The following is a 27,281-nucleotide window of genomic DNA, read 5'->3' on the forward strand; positions in this document are numbered from 1 at the left end:
CCTGCACGTGCAGGGACAATAAATTTTTATTAGAAAATTATGCATCACCAGGTGCACCAGGGTTCTGGCAATAAGTGCGCATCAGCGATCCTTCCAAGGGTTCCACATAAAACAGTCGCGCAATGTACGCGGACGTGAGTTTATTTTGCTCTTTTGCCAGACAAAAATGTTGGCGCTAGATGTTTTCCGCTTGAAACGATCGCCCTATGTGTGAAGTTCAAGATCTAATCCTTTTCGAAACTTTTCGGTGCGGATGAATAGTTCAAGCTTTCGGGCGCTGTTCGGGCGCGGAAACGCCATTTCTATCAAAACAGACACTGAAATAAATTATCAAAACTAATGCCAAAATAGTTTGGAATTGGAGATTTGTTTGAGTTTAATTTTATACAATACAATATAGGTATAAGGCTTATATAAGTAATCTAACAATATCAAAGTTTACAATTGTGACTATTTCTTCCAAAATGTGAGCCTTATGTCTCAACGAACACTGATACCAAAGGCTTGACAGGACGTCCGCAACAATCGTGGCAAAGAGAGAAAGAGAGAGAGAGAGAGTGATGGCGTTCCACACATTGGTACACATTGGTACTAGAGTTAAAAGCCGTTTTGCTATCGTGGTGATGGTTTCTGATTCGTATTCGGGAGGTAATGCATACACGTCTAACCACATGCCAATTCGTTCGCACACCGGCCAACGGCACGACTAAAACTGGTCTGCCTTCCGATATTATCCCAAGGTTCGCCGAATGACTTCCGGGCGTGGTGCTTGATCTGCGGTGAGCTAAAGTTATATGCCCGTACGGCGTTCGCAACTCTCCCTCTTCCGCCACAATCTCTCCTCCTCCTCCTCTGCCTGCTTTCTCCTTCCCGATCCATACCTACATCCCCAGCTCTTCAAGAAAGCATTACGTATTCGCCCCGCATCGCTAGCTGATGACGGAATTTGCTGCCACGAATCGATCGAATCCTTCCATCGCTTCGTGCAGCAGAAGTTGGTTCAACAGAAGTTTGTTCTTTTTTTTTAGTTCGTCTTCCATTGCTTGAGCCTCAAGCGCTTTTTGATGTTTTTCAGCTGAGCGATGAGGTAAAATGGTAAAGGCATAGCGGCAGGTTAACCGCGGACCATCAACGGCACAGTAGCACAACCTGCTTTTAAACTTACGGAATCCGGATCGTTCGTGCAGCAGGCAAAGAAGGGAAGGAGAGAGAGAAAAAAAAACACCGAACTATGGAATTGAGAATTTATTGATTTTACACTCCCGTTCCGATCTTGAACCGGTAAAGGTAAAGCATAAGCAGGAAGGTATTGCTGGCCGGAACGGTACGGTGGTATAGGATGGACGGTAAAACGGAGATTGACGCGGTCGATTGATGCGGTGTCCGGTGCGGTAAAAGGATGTTTTAGAAGCGCCTAAAGGCAAAATCGTTCGTCGCGGTTTGGTCCAGCATTTTCGGCCCACAACTGAAAGACGTTGTGAATAAGAGGAGAGCAATGAAAAAAAACAACAACCATCAACCGGTATCGTTCGTGATCCGGTGTAGTGGGACTTGTTTTTTTTTTCTTCTGTTGTACCTTGAAATTCTACAGCGCCAAAAAAGTCTGCATCGTACTTTACGGTTAAATATGGGTTTAAAGTTGCTGCTGTATCATGTGCACGTACTAGAATGGGATGCATTCCCGGGTATGTCGTTAAGTGCAAAAGCAGGTGACGTCAAGTACCATCCATCCGCTCACCTGGTTTGTTTTGTTTTTCCTTTCGATACTAACGGCGGACTGGGCGCCTCCATTTCGGTTTAGGATCCCCAGGTGTCGCGACCTGGGTTTGATTGTTTGCCCGCCGCATCGTAACGGGCGTGCACGCAAGAGGCCGGGCGTTACTTATTCCGCACCGCTTACCCCGTCACGTGGCTCGCACGTAGCAAGCCGACGCTAAATTGGATCTTTCTGAGAATGGTGTTTATTGGCTCGGTTTTTGGAGTATTTACGCGTGCACCAGCCGCGTATATGGCTACTCATTTCTTCAAAGAGTAGACGTACGGTGGCAGATCTCTTAACCCAGCATGATTGTTTCGGTCGAGAGGCAGTCTAGGATGACAATAGGGAATGTGACATTATTGCATGATGATATTAAGTGTGCCTGTCGTCGCTGTACAACCGGCGCACGTTAGCAGGCGTGCTGGAGGGTTGTGCAAAATGTCTGTCGTACCCAGACACCGGTGCTAGAGCGCACCGAAGCTGTTCACCAAGATCATCATGTGTACCGAACTTTACCTTTCATCACCTTACGGCTTTGAATTTCCTTCCGACAAAAGGCTCTTGCACTGCTGCCGTATAATAGGCAGAGTAATGTACTTTACCCCCCATCTATCAGCTTCGTCCCAAAGGTAGCACACCTTTGCTACGGGGCCAATTTTCCAACGTCCAGCAAATAGCGACGACCCGGCCCTTGTACTGCTCCCAGTATGTTCCTGTGATCCGTTCACAAATTTCAACTGCATCATTAGGATGCACAGGAATACCTCGTTGACGGTCTATATAGAGAAGGTTAACAAGCTTCCGCAATGAAATAAAATAAATTGTCCAATGAATTGCATACAATTAAGCGCAATTAACCACTAGCGTTAGATACACAATCACTCTTTATACTCTTCGTTTTATAGTTGTACTCCTCGCATACCAAAACCAGCTTATTATGAGTTCGTTCGACACTTGCATGTCTCGGGTGTCGAAATGGCTATTATTTCAATCTTTCGGTTGAGAGGGTAGAAAATTGAAAAACTCTACCATCACACATATATCGTATCCTGTACTTTGCCTTCACAACCCACACATACACATGTGCGCCACACAGTGTGTGTCTTTTGAAGCAGGTCATTTCCATCGCTGAACAACAATACTTTACACATAGCCTTTACAACATTTGTCGCTGGATTCTTTACCGGCCAAACAGAAAGTTAATATGTATGTTCCCATTTTCCTTGACATTCCAGCATTTCCACGGCGTCCTGTGGCGTCCTTCACAAGCCTTTCTTTTTGCGCTTTTTGGTCTCGGGTTCTTATTTTACCATGTTCTGTTAAGGCGAAATCATATGTAGAGAATGAGAGTGAGAGAAAGAGAAAGAGAGGAGAGAAAACTCATCTTCTCGTATAAATATTCATCTTTTACAGCATTAATAAAATCAAAACAAGGCAAATGCAAATGCGTTTTTCTGTATAGTATGTATGGCTGTGTGTATACACTCTGTAGCATTCTTCTTCCTGTTCTTATCCACTTCATTCCACCGAAACGGCTTCCGATCGGTCTTAGTAAAACGAACCAACCGACACGAGCTTTACTTTATCATGCAGCAACCTAGCGAACGAGTAAGAAAACCGAAACAATACACCAGAGGGACGTCGGGATGGGTGAAGAAAAAAGGCACATTACGAGCGAATGCTTTTGCAAGCGTCTGTTAAAAATGTGACTTTTTTATGAACTGACTCTTTGTGCTTTTCTCATCCACAGTACCGATTTCCCTAGCCACCCTGTCCCATCGCTACAGATATAGAGCAGCAAAGGAAGTGCGATTTTCCACGCGGATAGCGATTGAGTGTGGCGCACTGCGTGGCTTCCATTTTGCAACGCAGTTAGGCAAGCTTTGCCAAACGGGTACACAGGAAATGGATTTGAGTTTCTGATCTTCCCTTTTCTTACTCCTTTCATTCTTTTCCATATACTTTATCTTGCCTTCTTTGAATGTTACCGGACTTTACATTATCCCGACGAGTGGAAGACAAACATTAAACCATTGCAAGCGGACGCCTGGTCTTTCACTATGTGCTGCAAAAATGCAACCCCATACATTGCGTGTGGGGTGTCCCGGGTGGACCATTCGGTTTCCCGTTTCCTTTGCTACGGTACGACCATTACCGAGGTGGATGTGAGATACCATTTTCTGATCCTTTTTTGTGTGTTGTTGTTGGCTCCTACTCACTTGGTTCTGGCTTTACGCTTTAGTCGCTCGTCCCGTCATCCGGACCGTCATATGCCAACAGTGCATGCAAACATTGGATATGACATTCGAAATTGAATTAAATTGACGTGAGCAAATAATATCCGTAGCGAACCAAGCCGTCCCGTTGCCTTTTTTCCATTTCTTCAGAACCCTTGAACTCCAAGGTTTTTAGATACCAAGGTAACGAGAAGACTTTCGCTCTCGTCTACACCAACATATCACCAATTCAAACTGATCAGTTTACACAATTCTTTCCCATCAATAGCTGCATATGATTATCTGTTGTTTTGTGTTCGTGTTCTCTTTCATTGTGCTGGGTTTGCTATTAAGACTGGAACTCCACCAGGCAAGTGTTTGGTTAAATTTATCACATCCGTGGTACGACTAATGCTCGAGTCAAACAGGATGCTTTTGCAGAAACATATCACCTGAAAGAATGTGTGCCAGCAGCCGTTTGTTGATCTACCGCACGGGTACCATTCAAGGACCCTGAATGTGGAAACCGTTTGAGGTGTGGGTGTGTGTGTGTGTATGTATGTAATTTTTTAAAGATATTCTTTGAATCCGGAAGTAGTCCAGCGACCGTATTTTCCCAGTGGGGTGGAATAATCTCACTCTGTTTCTTTTTGAAACAGAGAGCCAAACCATATAAAGAGAGGATTTTCCCACCAGAGGCCAAGCCGGGCATCAGCAAGGCTTAGCTGAGGATGAAAACAATGGACGACCGAAAGCTCAATCTCCTTCCCCGCCCCAAATTTTCCTCGATTGTGATGGATGGTGTTGTCGGGAGGGGGTTTCGGTGGCTTAGTGATACTGAAGACACAAACAACGGTAGGTGGTGCTATGCGTGCAAGGATCAGCGGGATTTGTGTGGGCGTCGAAAGTGTAGTTGAAGCGAGACTTTTTGGCCTCTTTTGCGTATTTTTCGCGCACACGCCTGGTAGTGTGGGACAGGGTAGGGGTTGGACTAATATCACCAGATTAGGACATTGTGCTGAGCTCGAGTGTGGTTCGCATGTTTGGATGTATGTATGCTTGAATGTGCTTTATTGTTTCAGCGACACGAGGTATCGTTGGGAAAGCGCCACGAAGGTCGCGAAATACGTGAGAGGGGGAAACAAACCACCCGGCTCATCATTTCAACACCACTCGTAAAACCATGATGGGAGAACGCATGAAGTTATAGTATACTCTTGTATATATATATGTGTGTGTGTATTATTTTATTTTTCTTTCAGGCAAAACTCTTGCCACAGTATTGCCCTGAACGTTAACTGTCCCTTTCGCTTGATACACGCGTCAGTATTCGCGCGCGTGGTATTGAATTTCCGAGCAAAGGATAAATTTACCTTTTCCGCACATTCGGTGCGGCCTCCGATAGAAAACAACCAGGGCAAAGGCCGATGGGAGCCGGTGCCATTCCCAGCGAATGATTTCTCAACAATCAAACCATGCCGCCGGATATTAGCTTCCACAGTAGGCCTGCCTAACCACCCCCAGGAGGATCCCGACAGGCTCTCCCCGTACTGCGAAGAGTTGCGAGCGAATAGCGCTAAAAAAATCCATCAGAAATGAAAAACCTGGGTAGAGACCTGCGGTGTAAAGAAGCACTCGAATAATCATAGGGTGAAATTTGACGGAAAGACTTCAGCAGACACCATCACATCCACGGCAGGGACAGGAAAGGCGAAATCGTACTGCTGCGAAGTCTTCAGTCAGGTGTGAGATATACGCATCAGCAGGATAACACGAAGCTGCGTACGTGTTGGTTTGGCCCTTCCAGACATGCTTTCCGTGTTTGCTTGTTTGCTCAACGCTGCGTGTGTGTGCATTTGTATGTGCGCGCGCGTTTGTGTGATTATGTGTGTGCTACGCTTTCAATATTCGATCGTTCCAATGCCGTCAACATTCACGGTATGAACCACGAACCGAAATCAACCTTCTCTCCCATCCACATTCGCAGTCACAGCCAACGAACCACATCGAACAGCGTCGAAATTTACACCCCACATCCTTTCGCCATGTACGCGCCTCCGTGCCGGATGGGTTGATTCTCGATTTCCACGTTAACTCTCCATCCCTTACGCCCCTTTCCAGTTCTTCATCACAAGGGAAGGTGTGAGGCGGATGCTGACGATTGTACGTATCAACAGCATTCAGGCCGTACGTCGTTTAGAGGTGTTAAAGATTACTCACACGCTGAGTCGAACAGTCGGGTGGTACAATATTCTTTTTTTATTATTTTTACTGAATCTTAGCTTGGGCGGGACGGGGCAATTTTGGGAAGGTTAGGAAAAATTATCTCTTATGACGTTTGGTTCTTTCGACGATAATCTGCCCTGGGCACTTTATTGGCTTGTAGCCGCAACAGATGACCCACTGTGAGGGTGAACTAAACAATACCATTACGCGAAGGTTTTGGAAGGTTGTTTTTTGTTCTGTTCTATTACGAATAAGTATAACTGAGTTTTCCAACATCTTGTAAAGAATTCCCCAGACTAGAGAGGGCCAATGAAGATTCGGAGGTAGACACTAAGAGGGACTTTCGGGAATAAATCAATCTAGATCCTCGGATATACTGCTGAAACAGACATAGTAAGCTTCCATAGCAAGCTAGATATCTACTGCCATAACTTTTTTTCTCACCTACCTGACATTGGGGCAGCTCTACATGACCTTCGGGTCGTTGTGCTTTCCATCCGAGCAGTGGCGGTATACAGACCAACGCGGACATGATCCAGACGGCGGCAATCATGAATGCGGCCCGAGCCGGTGTACGCGACTTGAGGTACTCGATCGCCTTCGTAATACTCCAGTAACGATCGAGCGAGATCAGGCACAGATTCATGATGGACGAGGTGCAGAGTAGCACGTCCATCGCGGAATGCACATCGCACCACCAGTTGCCAAAGATCCAGTACCCCATCAGTTCGTTTGCGAGCGAGAACGGCATGATGACCAGGCCGAGAAAAAAGTCCGCCACGGCGAGTGATGCGATAAACCAGTTCTGGATGTTTTTGAGCGTCTTCTCCGTTGCGATCGCGATGATGACGAGCATGTTGCCGACGACGATGACTATCATAAGTATTGTCACGATAATTGATGCGATGATGATGTGCGGAAGCGTGTACCCGCTCGGGTATGTACCGGGCAGGATGGTAAGGTTTTCGCCCGGACCGACACCGTTACCGGTACTGCCCGTGCCGGCCGATGCTGCTGCAGCAGCTGCTGCCGCTGCCGCTGCCAATGAATCGTTAAACATGGCGGTACCACTAACACCCGGACCAACGCCAACACCGGCACCACCGTACGTTCCGTTCGCTCCCACGATCGCGAGGAAGTCCTCCTGCGTGATGTTGCCCGGTGATGAGACGAAATCCATATCGCTACGGCACCCACCGCCCACTGCACATTCGCCGACCGGCTTGTTTGTCGCGTTCCTGTGTCCTCACCGCAACCCCCTCCCCCGTGTTCCCCCGCTTCCGGGAGGGATTTGCTTCGCTCGGTTCGTACTAATCGGGTATCGTTTCGTTTACCTACTGTTCCGCTCCTACTGAGCACCGGAATCAAAACACACGCACTAGCTTCTCGAATATCTCTAGCACGTGCTGGTACATGATGGTTACCATCAGCCGCACACCTCGCGTACTCCTACGGCGGTCGACGCGACGCGGACGTAATTCGAGCAGTTGATCGTTTTGTTTGTGCTGCTAGTGTGGAATACTAACGGGTTACTAACACACTACCTTTCGTACACATTCACACTACACTACTACAACGGCACACAGAGACACAACGTATATATCCGAACCGAACCGAAACACTAGAAACACTATAGGCTCACAGCTTAGCTATAGACACACGTAACACGCACAATGTCGTGCGCGAAGTTTGATGATTTCGATCCGCGCTCGCCCGGTCTGCTCGATCTTGCTCTGCACGAAAAGCGAAGCGTGTGGGAATGGAAGCGTACACACTGCTGATGATGCAGGACTTCCAAGGTGGGAGTAAGCCAAGACACACTTCACCAGGCTGGCGCTAGGACACACAATTTTACCCGTTTTTATCCGAAACTGCTGCTCGACGCACACTGCTTGGGCGCTAATTTTCGAGCCTGTATAGCTGACTGTATTGTAGTTATTATGTTTGGTGTGTGTTTTGTTTGTTTGTGAGTGTTGATTGTAGTGTTTCCTAGGTTTGCTAGGTGCTACTGTGTTTCAGTTTGACGCGTTTTTTACTAGCTGTACTTATAACAATTATTTCTTAAAAAAAATCGTGTACACGTGTGCAACACAACACGCTCACGGTTTTTCGTGGGTATAATTTGCTGTGTTTTTCTTCTTCTCAGGGCTAGGTTCAGTTATTTTCTCTTAATTCTGCACGCGTTCGAACACACACGGCACAGCAGCTATGCAGTTGTATCTCTACTAGATGTGTCTGACGTTACCTGCTGTCCAGATGCATTGTCTTTGCTGGGAAGCGTGAAGTCAACTCCACTCGCTAGCCATCGTTTCTCAAAGCGTGTGCAAATAACCCGCTAAACTGAACGTTACGCACACGCGAACACAACACGCACGACGGGGCGACGATCGACGCGTTGCGCTTATCCGACCACCGTCCGGTTCGGTTTCGGGCCGAACGTTGCGCCTAGCCGGGGCTGTCTCCTCGCCTGCGGCCGACGTGGGCTCGACGATGCTGCACGGTAGCGCCACCGTGCGTGGCCCATCGCGTGCACCGACCGTCTGTCCACTTTTTGCGTCGCCTGCGTCTTCGCACCGCCGTCTGCTGCTTATCGGTGCTTATCGTGTCGGCTGGTCGGGCCTCGGCTGGCCACAGCCACCGGCACCACCCGTCTGTGTTTTGCACTCGCCGCACAACGCTAGCACCGCTGGTAGCCGGAATGGTGCCCGTCGCTGGAACCGCTCGTTTTGATTAGGAATCTGTCGGAATAGATGGAGAGATGAAATAGTTTGTGTTAGAGAGAGTGCGGGTATTTTTTTAAATAACAAGTATAGTTCATATTCATCTATAAAATGATAGAAGTTCGCCTTCACATACTTTGTTATATCTTCTCTAGAGATGTATTTTCCCTGCCATCCAGATTTCCCATGTTTCATGATGGCCAGATCAGACAAGTAGGCCGTCTTAAAAACACCAATGACAGTTAATGGAATAGTTTTCAAAAAATCCTTTTGAAAGAAGCTTTTACCTCAAAAATATTTAAGCTTTTTTGCCATTTACATGCTCACTATGTTAACACTTGGTGAAGAGTTTTCCTGCAATCATCTTATGTTATCTCCCGCATCGAATGACTAAAATATCTACCCAGCTTTGAATTAGTTTTCCTTAAATTCCCTACATTTTCGTTCGCGTTGTTTCTGAACAGTTTATCCGAAGTTCGCTTGGATTTCATAGGCAAAGTTTGGCCTCACGCTTCAAGAGCGTTATGAGAACATTTTCTTAGCATTTTAATAATCTTGCCCAAACTCGTACAGGAATATTTGCAAAGCGCTACTGTATCTGTGGCACTATAGCAACTTTGATCAATTTATTCTTGCGTTCCAGTTTGTATAGTGTGCGATACAGTATTATCAGATATTTGCTGATCAAGATGTTTTTTAAATATATAAACTTTGTTACTAACTCTATCGCCCTCCAAGAAAGCATTGCCAACGAGCTGCAAATGGCCTGAATGACGCTGTTTGTCGACCACTCATCAAGCACTGTAGCTGCCCATAAACATAATTTCGATCGATTGTTAATTGTTGAAATGATTCGTAGAACTTTCTTCACATAGATCTAGGCACCCCATATTGCAACCCTTCTACGTTTCTTCTACCTCCCCCTTATTCTCAGAAACTAATCAATATCAATGCCTCTTGAACTGCCAACTACTTAATTCACTTTTCCACTCATCAACCAAACGAACAATCAACTGTGGGGGTGAGCTCCATTTCCCACCGTGTAGCGATGGTGGAGGGGACATGAAATGCGTTCGGGTGCAGCTGATGCGCAGCGCAAGGTCATAACCGGCGCACAAGCCGGTGATGCATCTGCATGTGCCTGTGTGCGTGCGAAATGTGTGTGTTTCTGTGTGCATGCGTAACCGTGGACGGACCACGCGCGTACGCTAATAGTTTGCTTGTTGAAATAAAAGCTAAACTTCTGCCATTGCTTCTGTGGTCAACACAAACATTCATCATCCGGTTGCTGTTTGCAGCTTGTACACACGAGAAACAACGCTAACCTTCTTACCCTTACAATGTATCTTTATTTCATCCACTTAACCCTTACACGGTTGTTTTAATTGCTTGCGTAAATGAGAAGCGGTGTGCGCATTTTCTTCGTTATGCATCGGGAAATCTCACCACACAAGATCAATACATTCTGCATATTGATGTCGATGAGGTCAGCTTGTAAGTATTGTAAGGTTAGAGCCAGGCTGAATAGAGAGACTAGACATATTTTGAATATTCCCTTACATTCCTCATGCCACAATATAATTAATAAAATTCACAAAATTTAAATAATTTCACGATAGAAGAAAAACCAGGAATTCTGCAAGCTACTACTCGTGAAATTCATCAACTCAAACGAAAGTCTCATAATTTCCCTTTTCGCGGTAGCCATGTGGTCATTATCGTATAGTAGCGGTAATAAATTTTAATATTTTATAGATAACAACGGCCAGCATTCGAGGTTGGATTACTCGCATCTCCCCCATCACCTTCCTTTAAATGATCCTTTTTGGAACTTACAAACTCCCTGTTTTACTTTACGAAAGTTTTTCGCCAGAAAAAAAATCCAAATATTCTCGATCGATGGAGGGGAAAAAGGCCTCCAAGTGGGCAAAAATCTTTGCTGCTTGCAATGTGCTTTATTCCTTTTATTGCTTAAAATAATGTTCATACACGTGGTGTACGCTTCGTTTGGCCGTTCGATCCGGCATGGAATCCTTTCCGGTGTGCTGAAGTAGGGTGCAAAGGGTGAGAAAATATACCACCGAAAACATTCAAATCGCTAGAGGATGGATTTTCGCATACGATTTTTTTGTTGTTGTTCTACGTAAAGTTCGATCCCCACGAGAAGACGTTTGTTGGGACGGTGGAAGCAAAAACATCGTTTTCAACCAAACACACACACATACGTACACAACGAGAGGAAGGGTGGGAAGGGGAGGGTGCGGCAGGCGTGAGGTGCTAACACAGGTTTTCCCTTTTTCTGCTAACATTTTCTTTACGCCCGTCACTCACATAAACACACACACACACATATACGCGATACTTTTCCTTCACTAACTCGAATCGAATCAATCATCTTAAAAGCTTTCTCCTAAACTGTAACCCAGGAATATGTGTTACTGGCAGGAAGGATGGTTACAATATTTATCAATCAGCTCAATCTAGCGTGTTAAGGGAGCTGGGGAGCCTGACATTTGTCGACCGAGGGAAGTGAACTGAACACGAAACACAAGAAGATAAGAAGGAAGTCAAATCCTTTCGAAAGTCCCCATCCCCAGAGTGGAAGTATTCATGGTCACATTTTGATTGTAATGGCGGCGAACAAGTTGGTGCGGACAAACACCCACACTAGAGTGTCAAGTTTGCTGTCGATGAACTGCCAAACTGGTGGAATGTTATTTTGCTTGAATGTTGCATAAACATATAGGTACTTAATTAAGAACTTAAGATAAGTTTAAAGGAAAGAGATATTCAAGATTCAATTTCTGGAAATAATTTCTTCTTCGCTATAAGGTTCTCCTATACCATATTATGGGTGAAATGTGCAAGACTAGCTAGATCAAGGTACACTTATTAGGAATATTTTTGTCCTGTAGCTTGATGTACTAGACATGTGGGCAATAATAAAATTTAACCTTTTACATGTGTATATCCACAGAAAAAAATCAACTGGCTCTAGGCTGCCAAGAATTGGTTTGCTAATATCTGTCTTGAAACAAACAATCTACGCGTTCTGAAACGTAAGCCATGGTGGTTTAACGAATTGAATATCTCTATCCATTTCCTATCGCAGAGTCCAGCTATCACGAACTGTTTTCTAAAAGTGTTTCCAAATGTAACGAACTGCATCCGCAAACTGCACATCGGTCGTAATGTCGCCAATGAGAAAGACTCTTTTTCCACATTTTTTAATACGAAAAACACATAAACACACGCACAAACGCAGACGCGAATCGATCGCAATTTCAATCTTTCACAATTCGCTCCCGTTAAAGGAAATCATCGCTCGTTAAGGGAAGCAGACAAAACAAACAACCTTTTTCACGATCCATGGTACCGTTACACAATCTACGCAACATACCCGGGGAAAAAACAAAAAAAACATAAAACGAAATCAAAAACAAAAAAAACAAAGACTAACGTAAAAAAAAGAAACAAACGGATGCCATCGCCGCTATCAAGATCCGGCGTTCGAGCTCGGTGATAACGTTTGTGCGGTGTACGGCAGGAAGACAAGTCGCAAAATCCATTGTGATGGTTTTTGGCGCGTTCTTGGCTGGTCGAGATGAAGAAAAAAAAAACAAAAGGAAACGAAAGCATGTGCAAAGGCAATTCATTACTGGCATTTTTCACTGCTACTGATTTTCTAGAATTTCCACCATTCACCCCCCAAAAAACCCTCTTGCAACCACCTTCTACCCTCTCCATCGCAAACGTGTTTCACCCGGAAGCATCCTCATGCACCATCGTATTTCATTTCTTATATCGCTTTCGTTTAACAAGCAGTCGTTTGAAGGGGAATTGACACCGAGATGGATTTTATTTCAGTGTTTCGTCCTTTGAGATTTTGGTTCGAATTTTGCTTTTCCCTTTTTTTGGGTTGTTGCATTACGTCTCGCTTTCGCGCTAGACGTGCTGTTGCCCGATCTCACGTCTCGAATCTATCTCGGCATTAGCGGAAAGGTTGATAGCATAGGTTTAAGGGTCTTCCTTCATGATGCCTTCACCTGTCTCGTGCGAGGCCCGCGGTAATGATTGATTAGTGGTAGTTAATTTATAATTTATTTCAAAATCCCATCCCCAAGCACGGAGCCGTGCAGGAATAAAATCGCTATCAATCAGTGCGGTGTTGCCGTGTTTTGAGAAAGATTCCGACGCGAGTGCACAATGGGAACGTTCGGGAAATGTATATAGGGTTATCTTTTTTAAAGAAATTTTAAAAACATTTGGTAGACTCCAAGGAAGCTATTTTGAGTGATGCTAAATTAAATCTTAGTCTTATATTTAAATAATCATGAAAAGCTTTCTAGAGCAAAATTTCGAAACCATGCTTGGAATTAACAACGCGCATTTTTATTTGTTTGACATGCGTCAGATGTTTTCGGATTTTTCTCAACCTAGAAAAGTTGACCGCTTTTGTGTAGTGCGTGTGAATGTTGCGCGATCCCCTCGAGAAAAGCACGCGCGCAACAGAGTGGGGTTAATTTAATTAGATTTGCGGCTTTTCAATCTCCTACGTATGGCCCCGCCCAAACGCGCACAGTACACGATGCGATCGATCCGGCCCGTATGCTAATGAGACAAGCCTTTATTGTTTTCTTTCCTCCTTCATCATTTTTGTTTTGTTTAACACGCGAAACATATACCTTTAGCAAATACAAAGAATGGGTACGCGTCGATGCTAAACAGCTATTAAGTTGTTAAAAAAAAAACAACAACACCCCAGCGCGAGCGAATCTTAAATCATCATTATTTTTCTCACCGACCTGTTGCGTGAAGGGCATATACGCTATGTGAGAGGTTGATGAATCGCTTGTTAACACGACCCAAGCAAGCGCATCTGAGGCGCGACTGTAAGCGTATCGTACTTGATTTTGCTAGTGTGAAATCAAATTAACGTCACGCATCTCGAGTTGATAACGCGCGTGTTTGCGGTTTTTTTTCTACACATCAAAATCATCAGCTTCAATCAATTAGTTCTCTGGGGATTGATTGCTGCCAATAGCGTAAATTCAATTTCACAGCAGGTAACTGGAAGAATAAAAAAAACATGGTTTCCCTCTCTGCAGAAACGAACATTCCCTTGCACAACGGGTAACCGGAAGTGGGTATACTAAATAAAATAAAGAATTTTGCTACAGAACCAGTACCAGTAAATAAAACTTCCACATCCGAACGGATGGTAAGCTGTAATTGAATTTTTCTCAATTCGCTATAAACCATCAACCACTCGTTTCTGGGTTTCGGTGGAGGAGAATATTTGGGTTTCGGTCAATCCGGTCTCACGCCTGTGCGGTGTGCATTGATGCCGTATTTGCATGTACCGGCCACTAAAACGACCACTAAAAAGACCATTCACTGCTCGACTCGTTTCATAATAACAATATTTGTTAAATTTCCTTCCATCCACCTTACCCCGACCGCTCTCCCCTTCATCCTAGCACCGGGGGAATCGACCAACCCTTTCGAAACGATTTTTGCTGCATGGAGAACGATGAGTCAAATTGGCTTCGTTTTTACGCCGGTTACGAAGGATCGATAAGGAAACTTATCGTCCCATTTACACCAGCATCCGCAACGAATAGGGTCACGCACTGAACGGGAAATTACTATCATGATCCGCCCCGTCTATCCTTTCCTAAATAACGAGAAAAGAAGCAAAAAGCAACAACAACCACAAATAGGTGTTGAAAGGGTTTGAAGGGTAAGCTTGATATTCGGTCATCTTGGTGCTGTATTTTATGACTGTTATTCAATTTTTTGTTATTTCCCGTTATTTCTGCTACAAAGAAAAATTATGGAAAACTGACCGATAGAACCAGAAGCTTTTCCGACGGTATGGTTTTTAGAAGATAACAAGTCCATTCCATTCTAGCAGAAGTAGCAAACAAGCGTTGAAATTGGTTTCGCCCGCCTGTTGGACATGTCCGACCCAAGTGACGAATACCGAATCGTCGAACGGTTTTGGTTGGTTTTTTCCTCTTAGCACAAAACAGAAGAATGGGCAAAAATTTCGATATCGAATCGTTCATTTGTCAGTAAAATTTGGCATCATTCTACGCCGGGTAGTAGGCTGTCATTAGGGAATGCGTGCAGTAAGCGTAACAGGTTGCACGCCAGGGGTTTCGGAATGAGACTCACAATTCCACCAGAAAGTTAGGTACGATGCCGCACACCAAAACGTTCCTGGCTAAATGGCACTGATTCGGAACTTCATCTAGCGCGGCACTCCTATAAACACACACTGGTACTCTGGTCTGTGTGGTCTTTTGTTAAGAGAAACCTTCTTCTAGTATCCTTTCGCACGAAACCGGGTTCCGAATCGATGCGGCACGGGCAATAAATCAATGACGCTTGACGTTTGCGAGCTGGTGGACGTGTCCGAGACGATCTTCCCAGTGTGTCCGTACCATCCAGCTGCACGTCCTAAAAACAATGAACTTCTAAATGCATGCGCCTTAATAATCGTTTCTTCGGCTCGTACTGAAGGCGAAACACCATCCATCCCGCCTCACCCCCGGGAGGGGTGGCACTTGTCCGCGGAAATTGGAGGTTGATTTGATTTCATTCGCCCCTGACCGCCTCGAAGCTGGCACTGTGCTATAGCGCTCATTCTGAGTAACAAACGGAAAAGTTTCCGTTTGAAAGACTCTAACCAAACGGGAAACAAATTTGCATTCCACACACCCGTTAGAGTCGGCGAAATAGCAACTCGTTGATACTTCATTGATCTTTCTATGATGAAAGCAAAAGAAGAAAATTATCCCGAGATAGCTATTGCGGAGTAACAAATTTCGAAGCATTGTGTTGCAGGTACGAAGGTTTGTTCCTCAATAATGCGAAGAGGTTAGATGGTGGAGTTAACTTACGTCTTCTTCTTCGGAAGATCGAAGAAGTGGAGTACATGGCCGTATAAATAATAAAGTAATAGATCCCAACAAACATCTGAAACGGAAACTTTACCGTTTGTTACTCAGAATGGGCGCCTATGTTTGCTTGAGTAACGTGCGTTTCGTATCCTTTTTCCATTCTTCCCATCTGTATCCGCTTCTTCTGCCCCTCTCGATTGCAAACCACTTTCTGTGTTCACCGCGCGTGCGAACAAACCCACTCGAGGGCTTGCTCCGGCTGGGCCACAACACATATATTTGCCTATCAAACAATCGTTGCTCACCCACACAAAACACACACACACATACATCGCGTCCCGTGTTAGGCAGAAACGATACTGGGATCTAGTATAAAACCCAACACCCGAGCACGGGTAAGCGGAACGCAGGCAGTTCTGCGTGGCGGTATCATAATGGTGATTTCGAACAGGATTCGTGGAGGAGACGGTGGAGCAGACCAAAGACGAAGACTGACTAGGAGATGCGGGTCTGCTCTGCTGACACACATACGTGTGTATGTGTGGTTGTTCCGTGGCTGTGGCGCTTTCTACCCGATACGTGCGAGCACGCGTGCAAAACGTGTCACGAAACCGGGGTAAAGCACAGAACAGAAGGACGGAAACACTAGCGGACGGACGAAATTCTCCTGTCAGAATGGAATTTAATTGAAATTGATTCCGCAGGCGCTCCGTGGCCATGGCCAATGGTGGCGTAGCACCATTCCAGCAGCTCCCATTTTCCCACACCGCATCCGTCTCACCATCAGCCGTGGTTCGTATCAAACCTCGAGGGAGTTAGCTTCCGCCATTGCTATCATCGGTACACTCATCCACCAAACAACACCACACAAGGGTTTTGGAAAGGCCACGGGGAAGGGTTGGAGATCTATGCTGCATGGAGGGAAGGAGTGAGAAGGTAAATGGTCAGGGTGAACGTGGAAGAATGCAGCAAACAGCGGGCCGGAATGGCATTCCTCTGGATCGAGCCCGAGCTGCCCGGTATCGAAACGGGATGCCCGGTATCGGACTCCATTCCATCCATCATCTCCACAATGGCCAAAGTGCCGCACACTTAGTGTGCAGGCGGTGGTTCACTTTGTCTCACTAGCCATAAACCCTCGGTAGCTCCGGGTGGAAACTCAATACCATCGCTCAAAAGAGCATCCTACCCCCTCGTGTGTGGTGAAGCGGGGCAATACACGAGTGACAGGCAAAGTACGCAGAAATATTCACTGCTTCGAATGCGCCACCAGCACAGGATAGGAAAAACAAAATAGGATGGCGGTGTTGGCAGGAATCCGAACCGATCGTTCCGATTAAGCATTCACAAGTGTCACGTCAACAACTATTTGCGGGCCTTTCTACCCTTCCCATCATCCAGCCCGGGGCCGTTACGTACCCAAGCCGTATTATCGATCGGAACGCATCGAGTGTCCAGTAATGTCGGAAGTTCACCTTACCCAGGCACCAGCGCAACACGCGCAACACGGGATCCGGTTTTAGAAATCCCACTTTTATTTTTATTTTTGGAGGATGGTGAATGTGATGGATTGCGTAGCTGTTAAGCTCATTACCGTGTACCGTACCGCAGTGTTGGACGTAGTCGACGGCAGTCGAAAATTGGGGAAGATAATCCGATCAACGCCCGAAATTGAACACCCGAAGGCTTCGGACACCTGCCCCAGCAGGCCAACATTTCGGAAGGGATGTGTTTCATAGTAAAACAAAAAAAAAACGAGAGAAAGAAAACTGGAGCATTCTTCAAGCGTTCTGGTTGGTATGTTTGGTTTCAACAAGTTTCAGGTGTTCGACGAAGCATGTTCTAGAACTACACCGGGAGCAACCATTGCCAAATGGATCTGGCTTTTACTGAGCTTAGTTCAGCTAGAACCAGCAACCTGACGTTGCACGCATTATCTAACAACATTATAACGCGACGCATAAACAGGTCTATGCGGAGAGTTTTAAGGGGAGAGGTTACTGCGTGGGGAGAAAAAAAAACACTCACGCACAGTGGAAGATAATTTGCATACAGTAGGTATTTTTTTTATATTTCCTTCGGTTTGATATTTCACCACTAAGCAGCTTGTAGTCCAGATTAGTCCAGTTAAGCGCACGCACAACACCACGCAATGCCCGGATGTAAGCAGCTTAATGATCTGGATCGTACTTTCGCACCACTCGAGCAGCAATGTGCTCGTAACGAGTTCAAGGTGGCAGTATTCAATAAATATTAAATATTCTACCCTTAATTTAGCTTCGTACTTCATGTGTGTAGGTGCGTGAAAAAAGGTCACCTTCCCTCCTCTAAAATAATAACCCCTTTTTCCTCCGCATCCCAGCTCTAATGCCACCATGCTCCAACACAAATAGCGCATCCATTTTTAACACCTTTTCATTCCCTACCCTTGCCGGGAATAGTATCAATAGTTGTGCATAATTTTTTATGTTACAATAATTATCATTACTACCAATCAGTTGATTACAACATTTTGCATGCCCACACTTTGAAGTGTCCGCTACCGAGGGGTGCAGGTCACAGAGCATCGAAATGTCAGTTAATTTTGCTTGAGTGCTCCCTGGAGGCCGATCGAGTCGATTCACGGACCGCACCATCCCACAAACGCCCGAATCCGCCTCTGTCAAGTGTGACAACTGTCGTGATGCATTTTCAATCGCATTTCAAATCATTTCCGGTATAGCAGAAGCCTGGTACCGAAAACGGAGGTGAGAGAATGGGATCAGCTAGGTTTGGAATGAAAAATGAAATTAAATGAAAAACCCATTACCTCCCATCACTCTACTCCTGCTTGTGCATCCATACCCCTCACCCTGTGGATAGACCTGTGGTGCCTGTGGTCGATCGGGCCACTCGACCCATTCGTCGTTCATCGTTCGACATCTGTCGACAGCTTGCCCATCCCATCCGTCCCGATGGCCATGCCAGTAGGTACGTAGCTTAATTTGATTCCATTCAAACAAAAACACATTTCACTGCGCTGTCCCTTACGTGCTTGCGCCACCAGTTCCTCAATCCTCCACCTCTCCTTTTCATCTCCCTACTTTGCTCCCTGGCCCCGGCCACCCAGCGGTTTGCACGCGTGGGACCGAATAGAGATACCTCCATTTACAAAAGTGAAAACGAAAAGCTAGACACTGGTGGAGGATAAATTTAGTTTCCTTTGGAGCATGTGCTGCGAGATGGGATAAACATCGCGACCGCACAAAAATAGCCGCGAAAATGAAAATGAAAATATTTTATAATGAATTGTGAACTTGTGTGCTGCAGCTGCATCTAACCATTTGAACTATTTCAACAAGCGGGGGAAAACCCCGCAATACCCAGAACAACACAATCCAGCACAAGGGATGAATGAAAACTTTCCAACTGCTAGCAGCGCGTTTGGGGTCGTTACCAAATGGTACATATTTCAAACACCTGTTCGGGCATAAATTTACCACCCGTTCCAACCTTTCCACGTATACTGCTACGTTCAGTAAAACGTATACTGCCGACGGGTAATACTCCAAAGGTGATCCCTCGTAAGCCCATGTCCACTTTGACAGCTTCAAATTTGCGATCCATATCCGCTGATGGAAAACCGTGTTGCCGTGGGGTTCCGGCTACGAATCGGCTAATCCTCACAGATACAGTCAAGTTATAGCGCGCGTCGTGCTACGAGCTGGAAGGCATATAATCCGACATAACCCTTGCTTTATTTGTTTTGATATTTTTTTCTCGCTTTTGTTTCCGTTGCTTTCCTTTTGTTTTTTTGTGGTACTCATTGTACAAACCTAACAATAGTTGCACGAGAAGGAAGCTGTCAAAACAGGCATCCGGAAGTCCGGAAACAGATCGCATCAATTTGGATGAGTGGTTCAGAATCTAACAGAAGATGCGAAAAATAAAATTGAAAGCAATCTAGAATAGCGCAAGATGGGGAACTTTCAGGCGATAAAGGGTGTTTTTTTTGCTTGATATTTGCCACACCCATTTAACCGGAAAATGGGAAATAAAATACCGATCCCAAATCAAACCTTGCTCAAAAATCGTTCACACCGTAAATCCTCTATAATCGCGGAATAATCCCATTAAAAGTAGCACCAGTACGATTTTCAATGCGCAACGTTTGGAACAGTGAAAAAGGGGGAAAGTCATCGATCCGAAATTGTTTAACCGAACCATTTCAGGCGGAATGAAAACTTTTAACCGATAGACATTTACTTAGCCGTTATTCAATGATTGCAGAGTATTTTGTTTTGCAAGCAGATAACTATAAATGATTCTTCTTATTAAGTTTGCGTACCAGAAAGACATACATTGGTGTTGTCCTAATTCTTCCTATTGTGCTAGAATAATATTGGTATTTTAAATAATTTAAATAGAAAATAGTTTGATTTCATTGCCAACCACATTTAAACTGCTTTGCTGGCACAGTTCTAGCGCGAGGATGTGTCTTGCCTGAATGAGTTCCTCAACATACATGCAGGACGTTCCGGAAGAATGCATCATAAATGTGGGACGATGGCCATCATTCACGTCGCTGTCAGTTGTGAGTTTGCGGTGTAAATGACGGTACCCATTCCCGCCGGTGGCGATGACAAATTCGATTCGCAAAACAAGCGACCCTGTCAAACACCGGCACCCCATCTTCGACAGCTGGCAAAAAACACCCCGTACGGGCAACGGTACCGTCGCATACCGTCAGACGTGATTATTTATGAGCGATTGCATGATTGAGCCGTTGTCCGCTCGTGGCATCTAATGGATGTTAGCTGGATCCTTGTTACACTGTCCGTGTGTTGCCATGGTCGGGAAGGTACTGCTGATGGTGACACACGCACTCCATTGGTTAACAAGTTAGGCACATGTTCAATTATGTTGCAACACTGTTGTAATGAAAACCGAAATATAGTAAAAAAAGCAACAGGAAAAGAATAACAAAGCAACACGTTTCCTCTTCCACTTGGAAAAGCGTTTCAAATTCGTTTCCGTGTTTGTCTCGCACAAGCGCTCCCCCGCCCCATCCACCACTACCGGCACCGGCACCACCTCCATCACCAGGGAGGGAAAATGCCACAGGTTGTAATGGTTGCGTCCGCCTCGTCCACCTTCAGCAAATGTGAAATGTGCCGGAATGGGACAGCCGGGGTTTTTTGGGTGTTGGTTCTTAAACGCGCGCGCTCCCTGAACGCTTGGGCTGTTGTCGTTGTTTTGGGTGATTTGTTGCCACGTACCCTCACCCGGTTGCACTTTCCATTCACACCAAATACGTCCTTGTCTGCACAAATGGTAGGAGGTTCATTAAAGTATCGCACCACGCTTCTCCGATGCGGCATGTAGAGGGTTCCGTTAAAAGAAACCGGAGGCGTTCGAGCATGATTTACACAGGTCTCGCCTGTTTGGAGCATTTTTATGAGCCTCTCCGAAATGGGCACCTTTATCGCGACGTTGTAGGCGTGCCGCATGGCCCTTACATATATTTATTACAGGCGTTCGAGTTGGGAATGTTTTATTTTCACATTTTCACCAGCCCGCGGTACCTGGGGCTGTAAGCCCGGATGAGATAGCAGGTTATAACCTAGCGTTCGCAAGAAAACCTGCTACCGTGTGTTGGAATGTAGCGAATTACAAAATGGTGTGCTGGAGTTTACCAAACTTCATGAAGTTGGGTTACAGAATATCTTAGGATCAAGCAAAATATCTATTTAAAGAAAATGTGTATCAGATGATAGAGATAAACGGGTAGGGGGGCATAAATAAAGAGAGAGCAAGAAAAGGATAGACAAAGTGAGAAGAAGAACCTACGGAAAGTGTTGATGCTCGGTGGCCTTTGGTCGGGAATCAAAGGAAGTCTTCCTGTTTGATAGAGGCGATAGGTTGATTGATGCTGGTGAAAAACACTTTCCATATAACCCCAATACCCTGCACAGCACCTTCGTTTGGGCAACATAAACACACGCGACACATTTTTAGTAGGATGGACACATTTTCGAACTCACTTACACGTACACAAACTCATTCACTGCGATTGCATCGATTTGGAAGGCAATATGCGTGCGGTGGCGAACCAGTAAACAGACGCGAACGAAGCTATAAATAGTAATTTCTGGAAAAAATGAACAAGTTGAATGTCCAACCAGTTCTCCATTGTAGTAGCTGTAATTACAAAGTACGTCAACTTCCCGTATATTATCGTGCGGGTATGTTTCCTTTACGATGAAAATTTTCTGAATGCATGAGGCAATACATGTGAGAATGTTAAAGAGCTTAGCCGATGGTAATCGATGTCCGTTTCTTAGGAGGACAGTTGCTTGATCTCACATAATCTTGCTCCAGCTGACAAGTGGACGTAGGTGTTCGGGTTCCGAAGACCAAAAAACCTCCCGGAAGGCTTACTGTATGCTCAGCTTCAGATATATCTTCCATATATTGCCCATTGCCCAGAGTAGCCTAACAACACGTGTCCGATGCGAGATGAGAATCAATGCTAATTAGGTTTTGAACGCAATCACACCCTATGGCTAAGGTAGAGATGGGTCAAAATATGCTATTGCAGTACCACTTTCAGCAGGGAAGAATAAGCTTTCGCAAATCCGTTAACGATCGGAAGGTAGGCTTACTCGAATTCCAAATGGAGGTTGGCACTGGATTCCTATTCCAGACAGTGACTTCTAGCAGAACGGAGAAAGATCTCTGTAGCTACTGGTGCTGTACATCTCGTACCCGTCAGGCAGGTGAAAAATCTTCCACCACCTAACTTCTATAGCCCTCGCACAAAGGGAAATGGTTTGAAAAAAGCGAACTCTTTTGTGTATCATCTCAACCAAACGTTTTGGGGAAAACTGTTTTCTTTTTTTGTGAGTTGCTGGCGAGTGCAGGATGTGAAAAATCAAACGTATCGTAGGAATGGCGCGACCACTTCAAAGTTAGATCCGGATCCAAATCCGGAACCTTGTTCTGGCTAACTAATCCATACAAAGCTAAGTGTTGATTGATTGACTAGTATTGTGTACCTAGATTGGAATTAAACGCTCTCAGACGAGACGTCCAAGATGTTTGTACGTAATAAGGATGTTTAGTTTTGCTTCAAGCATTTTTGTGCGGAAGTTCATTCCGACGGGCTATTAGATTTACTATACAATTGTTTTAAAGGTGTAAATCTGCATTCATTATAGCCATAAGGCAACGAATATTTCTTGGAGAGTACTTCGCAGGTTGCGATTTGATTGATGAATAAGTTGATTGTCGAACTGGATGAAAGGAATCGTTCAATTGCCTTGTGTTTTCCACACACGCATACACACGCTCACTTAAGTACTGTGTTATTAGTTTACCTTTTCTACACCGTTTCCGCCCTTTGCTGTTCGCTTTTTTCTATCCGGATCACGATCATTCCTCACTTACTCTCTCTGTTTCTCTCTGCTAGTTGTCCAGTTTTTACACTTACACAAAAACAAAAAACACTACACATATACAAAAAAACACTCACACAGACACATGCACCTCTTTCACATTACACTTAGAAGCTGATTGATATAAAAGGATCGATACCGATACACTACTACCTCGTGTGCACTATATTCCGGCGGCATCGTACATCACTGATCGTCCTGCTCGATCGACGTAGCGCCTGGAAAGTTATGCAATACGTTCGACACCATACCTTAACACCACTCAAGTGCACCTATGGCAGAAAACTCCTGTTGATACAGTGATGTAAATCGATTGAACAAACCACACTAGAAATTCTCTCACGCATCCCCTTACATCTTTTCACTCTCACTCATAATCCTGCCCCCGGACGAAATGATTACCAACAAAAAAAATCCTTCACAACAGTCCTGAAAATGGTGTGTTGGTGAGTTCGGAAGCAAAACTTTTGCCTCGTGCTTCGTGGCTTTTCATGGTGGATGGGCTAGGTTCCCACAGCGAGCACGTGTGGTTTTTTGGTCCCCTTAAGTTTCACGCTTCCCGCAAGCATTACCCCTTTTTCCGCCTATCCTCCCCCCACACGCCTTTCGGGCCTGCCTCAGGAAACGATTCTCTTCACGGCTCACAGGTTTTGCCATCCGCTTCCGCCTTGGTTCTAAGATGTCTGCCTCTCGGTTTTTTCCCTTTTCATTTTCCTCCCCCTTTTTTCACGTTGCATTCTGTTGTCTGTATGTGTATGTGTATATGTGTGGGTGTCGGTATCTCAGACTTTTTACACACCCTTTTTGCAATATAATACACTTTCTTTGCGTTTTTTCCCTTTTCCATTTCGCCCACCCACCCACTGATCGTTCCCATTTTCCCGCCGATTGTTTCATTCCGCCTTCGGGGTTGTTTTTTTTTTGCTTTCTTTTCTCTTCTATACCCTTTCGGCAGTTCGCTTCATCGCCGTATTGCATGAGCTTTTTTGGGGGAGTTTTTTTTTGCTGTTGTTGCGCCGTTTCGCTTTTATCGGTGAAATTTTGGATGGCGATAGCAAGCGATAGACCGGTTGTCTTGGACGCCACCGTGTTCCTGGTGTCCTCCCTTCAGCACTGTTTAAGCTATTGTACCGCATCCTTTTCGACACGCTCTGGCCACCCGCCCGGGTATCAACGGGTATGGAAGCTTTTTCTCCCTGCATTCAAAGGCCCCGTACAGTGAAGGTACCTAGCCGGACGGGCGCCTTCCGTACCGGGTCGGAAATGCTTTTTGGGGGAGAAAATTCGGGAAAAACATTTTCGAAGCAAAGCGAACAAGAAAAGTCGAGGAAGCTGGTAAGGTGAAAATACAGCAGCAACAAAAAAACGAACACTGACGAACGCTACACACCAGTATCCGGTCGTTGCATTTCGTTCGCTTCCCTAGTCCCGGTGCCGTCCTGGCTGAAGATGTTGGTGCAATTTTTGCTGTTGTTCATTTTGGTACATTTTTTTTCTCCACAAAACGCTACCAGTGCCATTGGTGCGCCACACAATGGAAGGGAACAAATTGGATATTTAAACGATATCTCGTACATGGCAGACACAGGCAGGTATGGCAGATTTTTGCCACAATACAAAAGGTTAAAATTACTTCATTTACGGGATGGGGGTGGTGTTGGGCAGGAGAAGAACTGATTTAGATTAAAAATAACCCTAATTAATGTGTGCATCGCTAACTTGTGGTGTGGAGTTGAAGGTTGTGATACCGCATTTCCCAGAACAGATCACTGATGAAGAGATATTTTCCTTTTTTTATTTAAAAGTTTTTTTCTAATCCGCCAAGGAGTATACCAGAAAGTTTTTCCATATTATTTATTTGAGTAAAATATTGCTATATTGCTGTTCGGTTTTCTTTTGCTCCGCACTTTAAAAACAATAAAGCTCCAATACCGACCAAAGTGCCGACGGGTATTGTTGGGCATCTATTTCATTTTTCATCTATAACTAGCACTAGAGAGTGCTAGAAACAACACTCGGCGAAGAAAAACAATCCCAAAAAAGCACACAAGAAATTGAAACGGCTTCGTGTACGCGGATAAAACGGGAAAGATTAATTTCCTATCCGGATATTTCAAACACTACCCTCCGACCTTCATCCCGTTTCTTTTGGGGGTAGGTGGTGCACTACAACCCTCCATTTAGAGGTATATGCGTTGGAAAGAAATGAAAAGAAAGAAGCATAAGGAGCTGATAAGATGGTCCCAGACGACAAAGTGTCCCCACCGGCAAACGACACGCAAACGGAGTTGGATGAGCCTATGGTGTCGTGATCCCTCTGAAGTTGGGTGGGATGGATTAGTTTTCCACCCTTGAACAACAACAAGAGCAACAATGAATGAAAAAAAGGACCATCCTGTCCCTACCAACATGGGAATTGTGTATGTATGTGGGTCCATACGGTGTGTACTAAAGGAAAAATAATAATTTCCTCCAAAAGATTTCACAAAACGGTTCCTTTTGCTTGGGAAAACTGGGAACATTTCCTACCTAGCAGATAGGTCTGTTCCGTTTTCGGGTTGAGGATTTTTTTTTATTCTTATTCTTTTCACTTGTGCTGTGGTTCCCGTTTACAAAAAACACGAAAATAAATAAAAATGGCAGAAAATGCTTTAACAGACCGATCTCGCATGATTCTAGTAGTACTCCCTAGATCAGAGCCTAAAACTAAATGGAGAAGAAAAAATCGATCATATACAACGCATACACTTATAAACTAAGGATCGTCTGATCATTGCAACATGTTTGTTGTTGTTTATCATTCTTCCACTATAACCACTTCGAAACGTAGATCGGGTTGATTGGTTAGTTGCAGCCATTATTGAATGTCTTTCTTGCACCAGGAAACAAACTATTTGGGGTAGCTGGATCCAGAACTGCAACTATGTTAGCTAAATGTTGTAACAATTAAATTTGCCAGCTTTGCAACTTCGCATGCAACATTAGAAGCGTATCCTCAATTCCAACTCGGACGCAAAACAGTACATGAGCGAAACCCTCTTGAAGTTGATGCTTGGCATACACACACGCACACAAACACATACACTTCGCACTGTTCCACCTTAGGATCCGGAAAAACATAAACTCGTCATCATACCGGTTTAGATGGTGGTCGATCGGATCATGCAAGAAACCCGGGGTCACTAACTGGCTCGTTAGCCGACTACAAATACACATCAGCGTTGTGGGACGTTTAATTTGATATAATTACAATCGCACATACAGAACCGCCCAATTTCGGTACACACAATCACACAAACACACACACACAGACAGAGGCACAAACAAACACACAACCACGTCCGTAATATGTAGAGCACTGGTTCGTGTTGTCCGGTGGGTGCGTGGACCCTTAGTTTACAACCTCCCTTCACTCACTTGCTTTGCTGGTGAAGCCGTCTTCTGTTAGATACTAGATAGGTTCTACTACTGCTACCTGTCCGGCTGTGTCTGTCCGTCCACTGCCCGTCGATCGGACACGCTTGTGTACCAGCACGCTCTGTTCGGGCACTGTTGCCTGGGACGAGTACAGAACCATACTGAGCCATCGGTACGCCCGTCTTCCGGCATCAATTCCCTACGAATTGAGTGCCGTCGTCACGGTTCGGGAACGGTTCGTACCGGCTTCGGTTTTCCACAGTTTCCCATGCATTTCCGTGAGTGCCGTCCATGTTGTCGGGTAGAGGCGGCACACTTGCGCTTGTTAACCTGTTTCATTGGAGCGACCCGATGTGCCTAACTGACCGAATGCGTGTTCACTCACGCATTATTACACCATCCCGAATGGCGGAAAAGTTCACTCACACACGATGACAATGGTTTCGCAAGTTAATCGAAACCGTAAGGGGTAAGTGGAAAGGTTGATTTAAGCGGCCGAAGAAACGGATCATGTCTGCTATGGAAAATGGCGCCAGAATTTTTAAGGTTCGCTCCACTCGTGCCGGCATGCTGTAGCCTGAACAGCGTATGTTACCATT

The 27,281-nt window shown here is 45.2% G+C and overlaps 1 protein-coding gene across 4 annotated transcripts in view; it reads right to left on the minus strand.

Moving 5' to 3' along the window:
- The window catches only part of LOC125765600 (alpha-2B adrenergic receptor), a 125,226-nt gene extending 98,384 nt beyond the window's left edge, over window positions 1-26,842 (minus strand). The window contains exons 1-3 of one of the 4 annotated variants that reach the window (XM_049430939.1): window positions 26,741-26,842; window positions 21,659-21,959; window positions 6,650-8,939 (exon numbers count right to left, since the gene is read on the minus strand). In XM_049430939.1, the coding sequence (XP_049286896.1) occupies window positions 6,650-7,381 (732 nt within the window). In that variant the 5' untranslated portion in view covers window positions 7,382-8,939; window positions 21,659-21,959; window positions 26,741-26,842. Of the gene's footprint in view, window positions 1-6,649; window positions 8,940-21,658; window positions 21,960-23,187 lie in introns of all 4 variants that reach the window. The other 3 variants (XM_049430932.1, XM_049430953.1, XM_049430946.1) reach the window with 3 other exon arrangements.
- Between the last annotated feature and the right edge of the window lie 439 nt (window positions 26,843-27,281).

The sequence above is a fragment of the Anopheles funestus genome, chromosome X, assembly GCF_943734845.2.
Source record: "Anopheles funestus chromosome X, idAnoFuneDA-416_04, whole genome shotgun sequence".
NCBI lineage: Eukaryota > Metazoa > Arthropoda > Insecta > Diptera > Culicidae > Anopheles > Anopheles funestus.